Here is an 18,444-nt window from a genome sequence, read left to right on the forward strand (position 1 = left end):
ATAATTAAAGTATCTACTTATGTTGATTATAGAAAACAAATAGAGAGTCCTTGCAGACTGACTGAGATAAACTTCATCTCTAGTTCAAACAGACCAGTTTGCACTTTCAGGCTCTGTTCTCCAACCACCGAGACGTAGCAGTGCAAACAGCTACATCTATTATTCCAGTATATACATTTATCAGCCTAATAGTTATTATTATTAATATTATTGTGATCGTAGACCGGCGCAATCTATATGAGGGCTGAAGGAGCGATCGATCAAGGTGATCATGCTGAATATTATTGTGCTAGGTGCTGTGGAAACACACATTAAGAGACAGTCCATGCTCCAAAAATCGTACAGGCCAAACAGATAAGACAGATAAAGGGTGGATTAATGGAAGCATTATTATTCCTGGTTTACAGATAGAAAACCAAAGCATAGAGGGATTAGGGGTGTGACTGCATTGCAATCAGAGGTGTGACTGCAGCACATGTAGACATACTCACGCTAGCTGTGATCTAGCTAGTCCAAGGGAAGCCACAGCAGAATGGGCAACAGCACAGCCTATACAAACCCACCCAGGACCCTGAGTATGTATGTACTCGAATGACTAGCCCATGATGCTGCAGCTTCCCTGCTATTAGGTATGTCTGCACAGCAATCACTGGTTTGATTGCTTTTTGTGGAGACATACCACAACTAGTTTTAATCTAGCTAGCCCAGCGGTGAAGCCATGGCAGCATGGGTTTCAATGCAGGCTGTACAAGCCCGCCTGGAACCCTGGGTAATTACCCAGCTAGCCCATGCTGAAGCCTGCACTGTCACAGCTTCACTTACTATTGGTGCTCAAGCTAGCTAGATCAAAGCTTGGGTAAGTCAACAACATGCTGCAGTCACGCCTCCGATTGCTGGGTAGGGATACCCTTGCCAAGGTTACCTGGGAATAGAACCCAGGTCTTCTGCATCTCAGTCCAGTGTTTTAACTATAAGAGTATCCTTCCTCTAATAGACACATGGTAAGTGGCTCTTTATACATTTTGACTGGAGTATTTTATTTCCCAATATCTGCAAAATTAATTTTTTTTTCTTGTCTTGTTTTTTGCCCAGGCGTGGGAGTTTTTTCACATAATTCCTATTTGCTGAAGAGTGACTCTAACCATTGCTCCATTGCTGAAAGTTTGAGGGTTTATTGAAACCGAAACACAAAACTACTCCTTTCTGACATAATTTCATGGTGTATTCAGAAAACCATTCACGCATGACACTGTATCATTAGATATAATGCCGCCATTGCAAGGACACCGATTACTGAAATAAGACCTCATTTTCTTCAACAGTATATACAATTAAGAACGAATACAAAACTGGTTCAACAACATAATTTTAAAAGGGCAGACTATATGCAAGTGTGAAAAAAAAATTCCAACAACTTTCTAATGAGGAGGGAGAGTACAAGGCCTAATTTTCAAAGCTGCTGCGCACTTGCAGCGGCATTGACTTCAACTGAATTTGTCAGGGTTTAGCACTTTGGGAAATAGCTCACTAGCTCACTTGTTGAACCTGCTCTTTTTTAGAAAGTGAAGATCCACTCTGGTACTCAGTCTGGAAAAGACAATATCTCTTATCTTATAACTGGCTATGTTGTATGTGGAACTAGAGCACAGGGAATGGATATTCATCTCAAGGACAAAGTATGTAACTTGTAAATTACTTTGGCTCCCACTAATACGTTATTGAGGGAAAATGCCATAGATCAATTCATTCCAGTACTATATTTAATTAAATAAGGATCAGCATAAACTCCATGAGTAGAAACATTCGATTACTCTTCTAGGGCAAAATGAGATATCAGCATGTTGCCCTGTTTCCTGTATTTCCAAAGATATATCAATAAAAATGAAGCTTTCATAAACTAATGTGTATACGCAAAGTAGTTTGTGAATGGTTTGTTTTCTGCAAAAAAACAGAATCAACAATATTTATAGAAATAGACCTAGGCAGATTCAAAAAGTTTATAAAACAAAGGCATTCCACTGACCCACATATATTTTATTCTTGTATATGTGCCTTAAGACTCTCCCTTTTCATGCTTAGTATTTTTAAACGTTGATTCTGAGGCTAATTAGCATCTAATGACAATGTATCACATTTGAAAGATGGGCGTGGCAGCCATTTCTCCCTCATTAAAGATGGAAGGATGGCCCAGTGATTAGGGCAGGGTACAATTCCCTGCTCTGCCACAGAATTCCTATGTGACCTCAGCAAGTCACTTAGTCTCTCTGTGTCTCAGTTTCTTTCCCTTCTCTAAAACAGGAGTAATAGCACTTCCCTAACTCACAGAAGGATTGTGAGGGCAAAGACATTAAATATTATGAGGCATTCAGATACTATGGTAATGACGGTCATAGAATTGCCAAAAATAGACATATTTCTGCCATTGAATCCAACTTTTTTCAAAAATACCCTTACAAACACTTATCAATAAACAAGGGGTGATGAATAGTTCTGCAGACATTCAAATACTTCTGAATATCAAGTGTCCAGTGATCTAAAGATAAAGGAATTGTTCTCATACTTGACCACTGTGACAGACGCAGACCAGTGAGGTACAGGAGTCTAGTAGAGGGCAAATATACTGGTTACCGGATGAGTAGTTTTCTGTTCCCTGAGTGACCAGAGCAGGGGCTGCACTAGAGTAATCAGGAACCTGCTAGAACCAGTTAAGGCAGGCAGGCTAATTAGGACACATGGAGCCAATTAAGAAGAAGCTGCTAGAATCAATTAAGGCAGGCTAATCAGGGCACCTGGGTTTTAAAAGGAGCTCACTTCAGTTTGTGGTGTGTGTGTGTGTGAGGAGCTGGGAGCAAGAGGTGCAAGGAGCTGAGAGGGTGTGCTGCTGTAGGACTGAGGAGCACAAGTGTTATCAGACACCAGGAGGAAGGTCTCACCACATGGTCCTGTGGTGAGAATAAGGAAGGTGTTTGGAGGAGGCCATGGGGAAGTAGCCCAGGGAGTTGTAGCTGTCATGCAGCTGTTACAGGAGACACTATAGACAGCTGCAGTCCACAGGGCCCTGGGCTGGAACCCAGAGTAGAGGGTGGGCCTGGGTTCCCCCCAAACCTCCCAATTGACCTGGACTGTGGGTTCTTCCAGAGGGGAAGGTCTCTGGGCTGTTCCCCAACCCACATGGTGAATCTCTGAGGCAAGAAAATCCGCCAATAAGCGCAGGACCCACCAAGATAGAGGAGGAACTTTGTCACACCACCTAACTACCACTGGGAAATCTGGAACACCCCACTCATACCTTTCTTCTGGTACCCGGAGCTACATTTGATAAATGTAATTTTCAGATACACTTTATATTCAGTAGTCTGTACGGCATGTCACATTGGATTGGAAATAATCTGTGACCGCTCCCAGTACATTGTGTTATATCACATGGCTTCTGCTACTGCAAGCTCTCTTGATTTGTGACCTTGTGGTACATTACCTAAGAAAATATGCTTTAAAAATCATGGAGCACAGCTCCCTTCAAGATCCGGCCCATTGATAATAACGGACATGTGTTTGGAAGGAATTGGCTGTAGTTATGAACAAAATAGTTGAGTATTTATATTTCCTGTTTGCAACTAGACTTTCATTTAACATCTTTATAATTTAATGATGGTCGTGTTTAAAGGCTGATCAGGGTCAGACCTTATTGTGAGAGCTGTTGTAGAAACAGGGAGCAAAAGAAAGCTGACAGACAGCTTATCATCCAAACTCTTGATCCTACAAATGAATCTGTGTGGGGGTATCCTTTGTGCCTGTGTGAAGTCTCATTCACTTCAATGGGGCTCCACATGGGCAAAATGGGTCCAACAATGCAGAACTGATTGCAGGATGGGGGTCTAATGTATGAAACAGAAATACCCATATTGTTCAGTTATCTGTATCTACAGTATGAGTTATTACAGAGCAGCTAAATCTTTACTTTAAACCCATTCTAATCCTTATGATAATCATGCTGCAATGACCAATATAATAATCTCCCTAAAATTCAGGCATATCAGATAGAAGGTAACAGAGGAATTAACAAAAGAAGAGAGAACTTGGCAAAGACTAGTTGTAGAAAGGGTTTTCTAATGCCATCTGACCTTCATGAATCAGATATATGTAAGCAGCAGTGTGAGTTATACCTCTAAACCGCTCCCTCTTTTCTCAGATTAGTTGCTGACACCAACTCTAAGTCTTTGCTGATGTAAACTGTTATAGATCCATTGACATGAATGGAGTTGTGCCAATTTGCACAAGCAGAGAATTTGGTCCACTTAATTTTCTTTCTCCTTGTACAAGGAATGCTGTTTGGATGACTCATGATGATATTGGGGAGGCTAGATATAATCCCTGATATGGAAGGCAAATTCTAAAAGAGACATTTATAGTTGTGCTCTGACAACAGTTTCCTAGTTGGTAGGTAGCTTTCTGTCTGAAAAGGCAATTCTGTTTCCTACATTCTGGTTCTCACAATGTTTCTGTCTTGAAAATTTCACAGGTTAAGGAGTGGAGAAGTACAGTTTCCAAAAGAGAGAGTGTACAGCAAATTTAAATAAACACAGAAGAGACTACACCATTAAAATTATTTTAGAGCAATGCAAAGCTGATTGGATACACAGACCCAAAGTCAGAGCTGTTGTAAGCAGGTACAAAACCATTAGGACTGGAGTCTGCCTACAAAATCTTATTAGAATTCCTGATTTCTCTCAATTCAATTTCCCCCAATTTTTATGCTATCCCATAATTCTTAATGAGAGTTATACATTCCAGGTAGAGCTGAAATTGTGAGGTACTATAGGTACTCATTATGAACTGTCCCTGTTGTAAATCGAAAGTAACACCTTTCAAGTCAATGGAGTCATGCTGGTATAAAACTAGTGTGAGATAGAATGAGGTCCTTAGTCCACATAATTTGCTTTTGAACTGGTCCAAATGAATTCAGAGGTTAACTTGTATTAGACATGAATCAAAATTTTCAGAAGTGGCCACTTGTTCCAAGTGCCTCAACTTCTGGATGCCCAACTTGAGACACACTGGTCCTGATTTTTAGAAGTCCCGAATACCCGCAGCTTGATGTAATAGACCATTTGAAAGACATTTGCAGCAATTATCCTGCAGAAACTGTTTCTTCACAGTAATTATCTAGAGGTAGGTTCTCTGATCTCTGTCAATTAACCAGTTTCCAAAAACTTCAATGATATCTAAAGGAATGCCAATGAATCTGGCTGAGTGTAAAGAAAAGAAAAACACTTTTTTTCACGAGCACCGCGTGTATTCCCTGCTGCAATGCTCAATACCAAGGTCACTTCTAATTGAACTGGGAAGAAAGAAAAAATAGAAATCACAGAGATGATGAAGGACAATCCTAAGTGGGGGTGGGGGGAGTCCTCTGGAGGACAGTTCCATTTATGTTAACTTTAACTCTTACCACTAATTCTGGTAGAATCCAGATTTTAATTGCTTAAGTGAATTGTTCACGACCTGCATTTTGGCTATGTCAGATTTTTCTGCAGGGGACATACATTTATTCAGCCATGTAGCTGTTCCAAGACTGGCATCACTGCTTCTGCCACTGTCAGAACAGGCAACATTTGTGAATAGTGGTGTGTGCATTATAATTTCTAGGGTGACTTTGTCTGTGGGAGCATCTCACTCCAGGATGCCTTAGCCTTAGGACATACTTCATTTTTTTATTGGGCAAGTGTATTTGAGTTAAATTGACCTGCTAATTATTCCTCCCATCTTGTCAAGTCTTGGTCATGACAGTTTTAGCCTATTATTTCTCATATATACACTCACTATATCCCCCCATCCCTCTCATCTCATCCCAGTATTTCTTCCTCTCATTGCTGGCACAACACCAGTGATCCAAATGGCATAGAAAATAATTAACTGGATGTATAGCCAAATATCATCAATACAATTCTTTCTTGATTGTTGCCGAACCATCCCTCGCACATCCACAAATCCTCTAATTCTCACCTACTGTGCAATCCATTGCCAAAGCCCCAATAACATGGGACCAATACACTGTAAGTTTCCCCATTCAGTTATACGAGAAAATTATGACTTTCTGTTCCTCTCACAGAGCACTTACGACTGCCACAACAACCCTTATGTAACAAAGTGTACTATTTTTAAGGTGTTTGTCTTGTTCAAAGCCTTACAAAACAAATGCCATAGTAAAATGTTATTGCATTGGAAATTATTAAGTTCCTACTGACTACAATGCATACAACGTATACAATGATGTTAATTATTTACCAGTCTGATTTCATTCTGGTATTTCATTCCAATGCTCATGGATTTAACAGCTTCATAAAGTGTTGTGCTGGAATAAATCATCCTTCAAAAATGTATCTCTTAGAAATAATATGTAGCACACAGTCATTTATCATGATTGAGGTAAGATGGACAATGGAAACTCTATAGCTTTATATATATATATAATGATATCCTACCTTTGAAGAAACAGTCTTTGCTGTGGATAATGTAGATTTTCTTCCTCTGCAAGCATGAGGCTCGGTGGAGTTCACAGTGATTTTCATAAAATTTGCCATCAGATCCACATATTGGCATATAACTAGGTTTGCAGTCTTCTAGGCATTTGCATTCAGGCTGATTAGTCTCCTTGTTAACAACACACTTACTGCCCCGGCCACAGTACTTTTTTTCACATGATGCATGTAGGCCATCTTGCCCATAAAGCACTGAAAAAGTAGAAAGTTTAAACATTAACTATATTTGCTTAACGGGATTTAATTGGTCTTTTGTTTTAGTGTATACATTGCAAGCTTAGTGGATATAAGGATTCCAAGGATACATGGGCATCCTATGGACAATATTGCAACTGTGATATGGAGAGTATCTTCATACATAGGCTAGCAGTTCTACAGCCCCCATTCAGCAATGCATTAAAGTGCATGCTTAAGTGGTTTGCTGAATAGTGATGGGCATAAGAATGTGCTTAAACATAAGCATATGCTTTGCTGAACCATGGTCTTCAGTGACTAAATACCTACACTATGTTCATTCTGCAGTTCTGATGTGGTATTTTAAGACTTTGTTGGGATTATATCCTTCCTCCCCAATTTAAACACTGAAAAAAGCAATGTCTATTGACCTGTATAAGCATCAATGACCAAACTAGATGCGGATCTCTTTTTCTGGTAAAACTAACGGTTCTTGAATTCAAAGAAGTCTACTCAGGTGTCTCTCATCTGACAATGGCAGAACCCACAGCGGCTAGCAATGACACAATTAAGACTCTGAGAGCTGATGACAATTGAACAAAGAAAGAAAAAAATGTGTCGGACTGACCCGTAGCAGGGGTCAAAGATTAATCATTTTTGTATAGGGTGGAATTAATCATGTTAATGTACAAGCGTAACTTTGTGGCTGATGCTTTCGTTCACATTGGCTGTACCATATATTGGGGTTCGTTAGTTCTTTAACTTCATTCTTGCATTTTGCATTACTTAGTTATATGCAGGATAGATACCTATTGCTGGACCTCTTATAAACGTATTAAATAGATATCAATAAATAACTCACTCTACAGAAACAAAACAACAGATATTTATTAAGTATTGGTTAATCCATTGCTTTTATTTCATTTTTATATCATAATAAATATCATAATAAACAAATCACTCAGACTCTAACCATACAAACCTCCATTTAGCACCCCATGTACTATGGGCCAGACACACTGATATCCTTACCTAGGTTGGCTAGCAGCTTCCTACATGGGTGACATTTTCAAAAGTGCTCAAGGTTGATCTAACTCTGCTCCCAGTGAAGTCAATGATAAAATTCCCATTGATTCAATGGGAGCAAAGTTAGGCCAATGCAGAGAGCTTTTGAAATTTCTCCCCTGCAAGGAGTCTCATTAGAGTCAATGGAATTACTAATGGAGTTAAGCGCTTCCCAATATGAGTGAGGCCATCAGCATCCGGCCCTATGTAAATATAACAATAAATAATGTCTAGTTTTTAGGTATTAGCACAATATGATGAACTGAACATTACTTGAATTTTCTATTGTTTGATATTATAATCCTAGGAGATTTAATTCTAGACTGCACCTAAAATTTCTGCACTGAACGGCTTACAACAGACCTATTATTACTATAATTTATAGAGGACAGGGTATTTTGAAATAAGCCACTGTACAAAGAATAATAACTAGCATTACACTCAATTATGAGTTTTGGAAAATTAGAAGATCACTGTGCTGCATTAATTGTAATAAGCATAAAGTTGAGAATTACAAAGGGATGTTGCAGAAAGAATAATTAAAACATGAAGGTAATTTGGTCACCAACATTTTACTGCAAGCTTTAATTAATCTCCCTTGTTGCCCATTTATGATTTCCCAATGCTACATGATAGAAAATGCAACAGTGTTAAAAGCAAGACCTCCGGATCCACTGCAAACACCAAGGGGTTAAAAATAGTTGTACAAAATGCAAGTCAAAGTTTCCACATGTAACAAAACCCATTTTTGCTTCTTGTTAAGTTTTTGTTTTTATCACTGTAAATTCGAAAGGAAAAGAATCTGTTATTGGAGGATTAACTATTTGACTCAATAACTCATTAAAATTCCTGCACCTTGGCAGGCTAAGAAATATTGACTTTTTCTTGACCCGTAATAAACTAGAAGGTCAAAAGTGTCTCTGAGCAGTTTAAAAAGTACAGTCCCTCAGAGGGATATCTGAATATCCTCTATTCACTTCACTAATTGTTCAGCATATCTCTTCAAACTATCCACAGCAATACACATATTGTGACCTCTACATGACCTACTGTCAAGGTCATCTATAATTACAGTATCTATTGTACATTTGTCAGAACAAAGGTCTCGATGTTTGAGTGAAGAAACCCTGTTAAGCAACTATAATAATGCAAGTTTGACTCGTTCAACAGAATGTGGCACACTAGGAAATGCATGTCAACATTTGCTGGTGCTGTTTAAGATAAAATATTTATTTTAGATTACATTTTTTGTGTTTTGTTTGTTTGTTTTTTATTCTGGTAAGATAATTGACCTCCCACTCCTTCTGCAAAAATCAGAACTAAATTAGATCAGTTTCTATGCTTTCTTCTTAGACCCCAGATATCCTACAGTGTGACCACCCACACAGAGTCATGGACATTCTTTTGTAGGATGGAAAAGGTTGAGTTCCTGCAAACCCTGGTTGCTCGCTTAAGACTGTAACCTGTCCTGGATTGTGTGGATGTGCTGAGTTGTGGAGGGGATTTTAGTAATCTTAAACTATCCACCCCTAAACACACACACACACACACACCTATCCTTCAGCTAGGCCGGATTTCTAACTAGTACACAAAGCAGAGCTAAGTATCAGAGGGGTAGCCGTGTTAGTCTGGATCTGTAAAAAGCAACAAAGAGTCCTGTGGCATCTTATAGACTAACAGATGTAACAGCTTATGCTCCAATACATCTGTTAGTCTATAAGGTGCCACAGGACTCTTTGTTGCCTTAAAGCAGAGCTAGTTACTTTGCTCTCTGGCATATATTCTGCAGTATGTTGCTAACACTAGCCGGGAGCTGCATGCTGCCCTTCTGGAAGGAAAAGCACACTGTCAACCTTTGGAACTCATTGCGGGGAATGTTGTGAAGGCCAAAACTATAACAGGGTTCAAACAACAATTAGATTATTTCATGGAGGATAGGGCTATCAATGGCTATTAGCCAAGATGGTCAGGGATACAATCCCATGCTCTGATTCTGCCTAGCCTCTGTTTGCCAGAAGCTGGGAGTGGATGACAGGGTATGGATCACTCGATGACTGCCTGTTTTGTTCATTTTCTCTGAAGTATCTGACATTGGCCACTGTCAGAAGACAGGATACTGGATCATTGGTCTGACCCAATAAGGTCATTCTTATGTTTTTATGAGTAGGAGGATCTCAGTCATACAAGAGGAATCCTCACAGAAGTCATCAATTGTGGCACTGGAACAATGGTCCTGGTGGCACAAAACTTGTCCTTGTTTCAGCTGTGATATTTTCTCTCCTGTATTTATTTATAATTGGGACATGAATATTTATTTGCATTATAGTAGAATACAGAGACCCCAATTGGGAGCAGGGAGTGACTATGGTAGGCAGTGTAGAAACATAAGGGAAGACAAGGTCCATGCCCCAAAGACCTTACAATGGAGTGCCAAAGTTTGGTCACAGGGAAAACTTTTACATACAATTTAGTTAAATCCTTGCAAAAAGTGCTGCAAAATGGAAATCCTGAAGCAACCTTCAGTGTAGCAGCGCTTGATACTGTCATGATTTTACTTTGGTTACCTTTGTAAATGGCTGCAAATTAAGTATTTAGTTAATGACTGATGCCACTGGGACATTTCCCCACTTAGGAAATAATGCACCAGAACTTCAACTGTATAAGTCGGCATAGTGCTATTGACGTCAATGATCTGCATTGATTTATACCAGCTAAAGACTAAAGCAAATTTAACATCATGCTAATATTTGTGTGTTTGCCATTCCTAGCGGTTAACTTAACTGAAAGATTATCTAACTGAAGGGTCCACATTGGGAAGCTACTGTAGTGCCCCAGACTGTGTGATGCATCCCAATTCAGACCCTTTAGCACATGGATTTTAAAGATAAAGGCTTAAGATACACTGAGCAGTCCAGAAGCCACATGGAGGATTTTAAAAGACATTCTTAATTAATTAGCAGCTAAGGCATGTAAAAGTGCCCCATTAAACTTCTGACCTTGGTCATCCAGTGTAAAATCTTTCTGAAGTCTCAGAATCACAGAATCATAGGATTGGAAGGGACCTCGAGAGGTCATCTAGTCCAGTCACCTACACTCTTGGCAGGACTAAGTATTATCTAGTTCTAGACCATTCCTCACAGATGTTTGCCTACCACTTCTCTTGCTATCTCTTGTGATGGCTATGTAGAACACACCTCATAATTACCCAAAGAGCATTCAATTGTAAGTAAACATAGAATTTCCATGGCTTCTCAGCTAAGATCTGTGCTGTAGTAGGGCCAGATAATGCTGGAATGGCATACTGGCTCTTTTGCCACATGGAGGACACCATTTTGTTCTCAAAATGGCATTCTTCATACAGCATGACCTCGCATGCAAGGTCACACTACATGTAGGATGACATTTGGTAAAGCGAAATGGTGTCCTCTGCACAGCATGACGTGTGCAAGGTCATGCTGGCAGAGTTATTCCAGTAGTTGCCCCTTCAGGACTACACCATTGGTTAAAACACTGAACTTCCTTGCTTTTGAGACAAGAATGAAAACAGGGATGTAGTTCACTAATTAAACATGAACCTCCCCTCAATATTTTTCTTTCATGTTATGAAAGCTGAATGAATTTCCCACTCCTACAAGGATTATAAAACACAATAATGGAAAAGGTAATCAAGTGAAACTACCAGCTAACTGCTTGCAGTATTTATGAGCCCCACAGCACTGCATGAAAAAGATATAATTCGTTTAATTTATTAGTCATAAAGAAAGTCATTTACCTAGGTTAAAAAATGATCATCTTGTAAAACAAGCCACTTTTCAACACTAATTAAATTTACCAAACATGGCCAGAGCCTAAGTAGTTATATTATATTAAAGTTAGTATGACGAGAAGCGGAACTTCATTTGTCTCCATCAATGACAAGATTCTGTTCCTCAGAATTTTGGCTGGAAACGTCAGAATTTTGGGATTCTGGTTGAAAAACAAAGCCCAGATGTGGTTGGTCAGACAGCTGCAGTTCAGGAACTGTGTCAAGTCCCTTAACAGGGTTTTGTTTATTTCAAAATAAAAATTTAAAGGCAAAATGAAGATGTAATTCCTATCCTCAGACTTATGAGGCTATGCATCCTCTAATCACTGATTAATTCATGAAGTTCGAGGCCCTTTCTGCCTTTTATACATTGCTGAAGATATTACAAAGTACAGTCAACTTTTCATAATTTTCCCATCCCTAAAGCCTATTCCTTACTTTGGCAAAACTCCCAAGGAGTTCAATTCAAAATTAGCTTGAATAAGGAGCAATATAATAAACTGGGCATCATCATCACACCCAGCGTTAAAGTCACAGCAAAAAAATAGATACATTATATCAGGCTTCTGACCAATTGTAATTCTGCAATTCTGCACTTGTAAATTGCAAAAACGTAAATTATCATGTTTGCATAAATAAGAAGATGGCAAATTCTTTGAGATGAACACTGGGCTAATTAATATCCATAGACACACTTTTGGAAATTGTTAACTAGTCCTAATTTACAATGCAGGAAACAAAGCCACAAATCGCACAGCAAGTCGCTGTCAGAATCAAGATTAGATACTTCCTGGTCCTCAGTTTTCTCTTATTTAAAAGAGGAACTATCGTATACTCCTGCTTCATAGGCAGTGATAGGAACTCAGTGATGTTTGCAAAATGTTATATGATTTTAAGGTATTTTTATTGTACCTGCATGAAAATCAAATCCTCAGAACTGCAGAAACTACTACAGTAATTTCTTATGAACCAACCTGGTTTGTCCTTTAGATCTCATGGAATAACAACATTCATTCGGCCACTGCTGAATTATGTGCCTGCATCATTTCTGATTGGAATATATAGACGAGGTGGATCATTTTTTTCTTTTTTTAAGCAAACACACAGAAGCCCAACGCAGCAGAAATGATCTGATAACAATTTAGATGTGGAAGATCCACATACTGAGCTGTGCCTAAGCATGGAAAATTTACACCCAGAAAGAATTCATTTGAGAAAACATAAGCAACCTTAATTGCAGTGGTTTTCTACTACTAGAATATACTAGAGAAAGGAGGGAAAGGAAAAAAATATATAACCTCTACTAAATAAAAAACCTGCAGTAAATCAACTGTTAATGTATTACTTCACTGCAGTTTCAAGTTCAGATTTTTTTGTGCATCTTGGTTGCTACCTGCAATAATCACGTACGATCCAGTCCTGCAAAAATATGATTCCCATCTCTATTAGACATTAATTTTTTGGGAAGAATACAGACTGTAGATACATTTGTTGCTTGGAACTCCCCATACACTTGACTTAACATAATTTATTTCGCTTGTGCTGATAGTAAAACTGCAAATACCACAGCATGGGACCTTCCACCTTCTCTGACTAGCACATATTTAACATATGTTCATAGGATAATCACGCTTTGAAGTAATATAATTTCAGACATATGCAAATAGCACTGGCTCCTATTCAGCTAACAAATATGTGTATCCAGTCTTATCGTTGCAGTAAAACTAGTGTAAAGCGATGGGCAAAAATTCACTAACAATCTGCATAACTCTTTAAGGAAATCTCTTTTTTTGCATTGCATGCCTATTATGAAAATGGAGCAGCAGCAAAAGGAAATTCACCTCAGAAAAAACTACTTGGTGTTGACTGAATCATTACCAACACAACCATTATTTCTGTTGCTAGTCTTTGCTGTTCTGATTTCTTTCTTTCTTTTTTTTTTATCAAGATGGTGACTCATCCTGGAAGAAAAATATAGAAAATGGGACATATGCTTCAAGCTATTTTGCTAATGATGCAACCTGCTAAAGTTTAAGTTTGCTCATGACATTTGGCACTACTGTTCTATTGAAAAGATTAACAGGTTTTATTATAACTACAAGGACTGCCCACTCTTTCAGGTAATAAGGAGGTTTGGAGGTCATGTGCATTATTCACAAGCACTATCTAGGGAGAGAAATACACACTTCTCACTCACTATTCCAAAGAAAAGAAATACAGTAGCCTCAGAGGAAAAAGACAGAAAATTATCATCCACTACATTAATCTAGAGGCCCTATCGGAAAGCGAAGATACTGCATCTAAATGATGACACGGAAATATTGTTCAAAAAGCCATAAAAGATAAAACTATAATTGTTTCAGTTATAATGCACATTCACATACATATAAACAGACACAGACTCTCTCTTTCTATATCTTTATACACTGGCACCTCTCCAGATAGCTACATTTCTTTTGAGTGCCAAAGCCATGGATGGGTAATGCAAGTCATTCCAAAAGAGTGCCAACAGAATTTTATACCAAACTGCACTATTTTACTTTCTGAGGATGCCACATATTAAATTAAAAACCAAACACTTCCAAAATTACCTCACTATTTTAGAGATTTTTTTTTTATTTACACTCTTGTTAATATATCACTGCATATTATACAAGGTACATTAGTTAGAACGATTCCAACTGAAAAAGCCTCGGATGGAGACGAAAATGATTAGGCACAACTTAGAAGTTTCTAAAACTGATCAAAAATAGCTCTTCTATATGTAAGAATGTTGTGGTTTTCAGATCCAATCTTTCAGACTTTCCAGGCCTACAAACAAATACTGTCTCCCAATGGAAAAGTAGGACTTTCTCCACTCCAGTGGTATAAAGCTTATACTTCTAGGTCCTGTCTTTGGACATTAAACCTGCCACCAGTGCAGAAAGAAGCAGTCTCTCTGCTGTGCCCCCATATATAGTGTTTTGCAAAAATGCCAGATTGGAGTGGAAGGAGGAAACATTTCTCTGGCAGATTTTTTACTTAACAGCAGCTGTTTGAAATTGTTCAGTTGTTAATCATGTTTGAATAAGTCCTGGCAGGGATGGAGTGGACTATGACCAGACCCTACACTACTGAAGCTGATGGGAATTTTGCTATTGATTTTTATGGTGCAGAATCAAGCCTCTCGTGGGCAAAATTGAGGGGAGCCAGTTCAAGGTGTCTGCTAAATCTAACTTATCGACTCAAGATACCACCACGTTCTACATGGAGAAGATGACAAAAATCAAGAATAGCAAATAAAGCTGGCAGCCATGAAAGCAATATTTAGCTACACTGTCATAAAGTGGATGCAGCAATATGAATCAGTGAAGGCAACAGCTGCTGATAGAAGAAGAGATGAAACAAGCTTTGGATTGACACAGCTGAAACCTATAAAATAAGGACAAATCAGTAACAGAGGAAAAAGTCCCCATAATCAGTATGCTTCTATGGAAAAAAAGACAATTTTGCATTTGTAACCAAAGGGCAGGATATAATCTGTTCCTATAAAATGTCCAATTTGAACCTGATCAGTCCTTTAAGAGGATTTCCAGAGTATAGCTTTGAAGATACAGATATGAATTCACTGAACCAAGTGCAATTCTCCTCCCCACTCTCCACACATATCAGTGGATTCCAGTTATGGACAACCAGAATAACTGTTAGAGGATGGACTCTTTCCTAACGATGTATAATCCTCAGAATCATATCAAAGAAACTGGTAGTAGCAGGGGAAAGTATAAAATTGCTACAAGAAATGGCAAACCTATCTTGAAAGGTGCACTGAGGGAACTGCTTAATTTGTGTGAGTATTCTAAGTATTTATCCATATAAAATTTCAGTTGTTGGCATTCAGCAACTCTAAAAATTAGGCCAGAGGCACCCAAAGTTAGAGAACACTTATGAAATTGTGGGCTTTAAAACTTTTCTGTGTCAATTTTTGCATCTTAAAATGGGGATTAATACAATTTCCCTACCTGACAGGACTATGAGAAGGATTATAGATGACATTGTGAAAAGGCTTTGAAAATCTCAAGTGCTATACTGTGTTATTATGAGTATAATTTGGACTAAGTTTTGCCTAATTTCAAACCCACTCAAACACTATGGGATCAAACATTTGGTGCTAACACACATTATTGGCATGGTGTTATATTTATGAGAATATGAAACAAGAAACAGAGGGCATGGATACCAACAACTCAAAAGAGCAAATAATGTAAATTATACCTGGAGATAATTGCAGAAGAAAAATGTAAACCTGTGTTTGAAAATCTGGCCAAAACATCCATGTCATTAATGTGTGACAGTCACGCTTTTGGGGCCATTCTCTTCTCTTTAGCGAGAAAAACCTGAAGCAGATTAGTCATCAAGACTTACTGGCTTATTTAGAGGATTATATATCATAGGTACTTAATAGTGAATGTAATTTTATTATATTATTACAGTGCACCAAATACAGTTTAAAGGTTAAATTATGTTTGGCTGCTGTGTCATTGGGATTCATATTGATCCAAGGACAGAATTTGGCCCTGGGTTTGGTGACTGGAAATGTCATGAAGGAGATGACAAAATCCCTTTGAAAAAAATCACAGAAGTAATGAGACACATTACTTTACTCTACAGTTACATCCCCATCATCCATAGAAGGCCTTTTTTTAAAAAACTTAATTTATTCCAAGGTACCCAAATTTAAAGCTTAGTGAACAACTCAATGGGCCAATGCAGGAGTTAATGTGCATATCTTTCTGTTATGTTTAGGTCTTTACTATCATAGTGCTTCAAAATAGTGTGAAGCACACAGAAGCAAAGAAACTCTCCAGTATCTGAACTGGTAGGATCTGGATTACAGTAACTGTGGGAAACAGAACCATTAGAGTTCAATACCCTACACACTTCTGAAAGAAAGATATGAAATCCTCATGGGACTTTGCTCAAGGTTGGTCATGCTGCATTTAATTTCTTCCATCAGCCCTTCTCACTGCCCTGACCTTCAATCTTACTTTCAGGACCATCCTTCCTTTCCTCTTGTTTTCAGTTGTCTTTTGTCCTTTGACCACTGCAATGAGTGCTTGCACTCTATGGGCTATTGTAAAAGATTTGAGCGATCAATAGTTCATGGTCATGTATCCACCTGCTACTCCTTAAGTGAAATTCCTGTGACAGAGTGTATGAAAAGGTTGGAAAGTGATAAAGCAATAATTAGAGAGGACTTGTCTCTTTTCATAGTGATTTCTTCAACTATATTTCCACTGCAAAGAGCAGAAGCGAGTTGGAAAGATTAATTCTGTCTGATTATTTATCTTTACTTGTTGATGCTTTTCTACTAAACTTTAATTTTGATGCCAACATTGGTGGGTTTGGTGTAAATTATCCACATAAAAGTTTCCCTTCCCCTCTTAATATTTTCCAGAACCATATTTGAAGACTTTTTTCAAGTCTTGATTGACCATTGCATTGGTCACACTTTCCACTTCCTCCTATATCTCATAGGCATAGAGTCATAGACTTTAAGGTCAGAAGGAACCATTATGATCGTCTATTTATTTCTCTAAGGAAGCTAACTTTCTTTCTCTATAAATTGCCTTCTTTCTTTATAAATTGCTGTGATTCCATATACCTCCACATATAGCTTTTCTCCCCTTCCCTGGAATAAGACAGAGTTCTCGCTTCACACTTTGTTTCAACAACTGGCTCAATAATACTTGTTTGAAGTGGTAGAAATAGATCTGACTTAGAACACCAGATCTAAGCTTCCGTGGCTTTTGAAGAAGTTCAGATCCAGATCATTTCTCTCTTTCTATTGGTTCCCATTAGAACAGCAAATCCAAATACGCCTGAACTTCGGAAGAGTTTGGATTGAGTCTGTGTTTGAAATCCATGGCTCAGGCCTATTTCTGCTTGGAGAAGGATCAAAGCAATAGCCATCAGTATGTTGCACCACACTGCAGCAAAAGGTGAACCTACCAACAGCCATCACTGTATGATCCCTATGTGTAAACAACTCATTTACTGTGAAAATTATTTTTTCTATTGTATTAGCAGCCATGGTTCAGAAACTACAAAAGCTAAACTCTGATATGAGGAAGGACCTTACAGTCTCGAAATCGCACGGTCTCTGATTTTGGTCATCCACTGCCCAATTTTGTAGTAAACTCATTTATAGGAGAAAAATTACTTTTCTCATTTATTTTATACATATTTCACCCTGACACATGCATAAACCAGATGGCACTGCATATTGGATAGATTGATTTTTCAATTTCCTGATTATTCATTTTCTCACTCAGTACATCAATTTATAAGACTCCACATAGAACCAAAATAGCTCATCAGCGTATTTGTCCCAGAAATGAAAACATATCTGAATTTAATTTATTTTATTATTTTTTGGTTGCAGGATGAGTAGGTAAACAGATATCTTTAATGAATACCCATTTGGCCTCTTATTACATTATTCTCAAATGCTGCTCTTGGGGAAAAAAGATAGATCCTCACTCATCCCGAGCTATGCTATTGCTCTGTGAGGTCTAAATGATGTGATTAATTATAGAGTTATAGACTTCATGATCGTGAATCCTGTGTCAGCATTTCCAATATCAACTCCTTATTTTAGGTTTTGTGGTCTGCAACTGTGTCTTGGCATCAAACGTTTCATTCTTGGAACAATATTTTAAGTGCTCTCGGGGCAGGCCATACAAGTACAAAATGAGTGGCACTGCTAGCTTTCACACAATGCTCTCCCTGGTGAAGAAGGAAAGAGACTGGCATCGTGACCTGGGCATCTCCTTACTAACAAATTACAATAAATACTATAGCTTTCTTCATTTAATTATCCCG

The 18,444-nt window shown here is 38.3% G+C and overlaps 1 protein-coding gene across 8 annotated transcripts in view; it reads right to left on the minus strand.

The window, feature by feature from the left end:
- Positions 1 to 18,444, minus strand: part of FSTL4 (follistatin like 4) — a 540,889-nt gene that overhangs the window by 328,684 nt on the left and 193,761 nt on the right. For all 8 annotated transcript variants that reach the window (XM_042850015.2, XM_065555940.1, XM_065555942.1 and 5 more), the window contains one exon: positions 6,483 to 6,731. In XM_042850015.2, coding sequence (XP_042705949.2) covers positions 6,483 to 6,731 — 249 coding nt within the window. The remainder of the gene's footprint in view (positions 1 to 6,482; positions 6,732 to 18,444) is intronic.

This window comes from Chrysemys picta, chromosome 8, assembly GCF_011386835.1.
Source record: "Chrysemys picta bellii isolate R12L10 chromosome 8, ASM1138683v2, whole genome shotgun sequence".
In the NCBI taxonomy this organism is placed as follows: domain Eukaryota; kingdom Metazoa; phylum Chordata; order Testudines; family Emydidae; genus Chrysemys; species Chrysemys picta.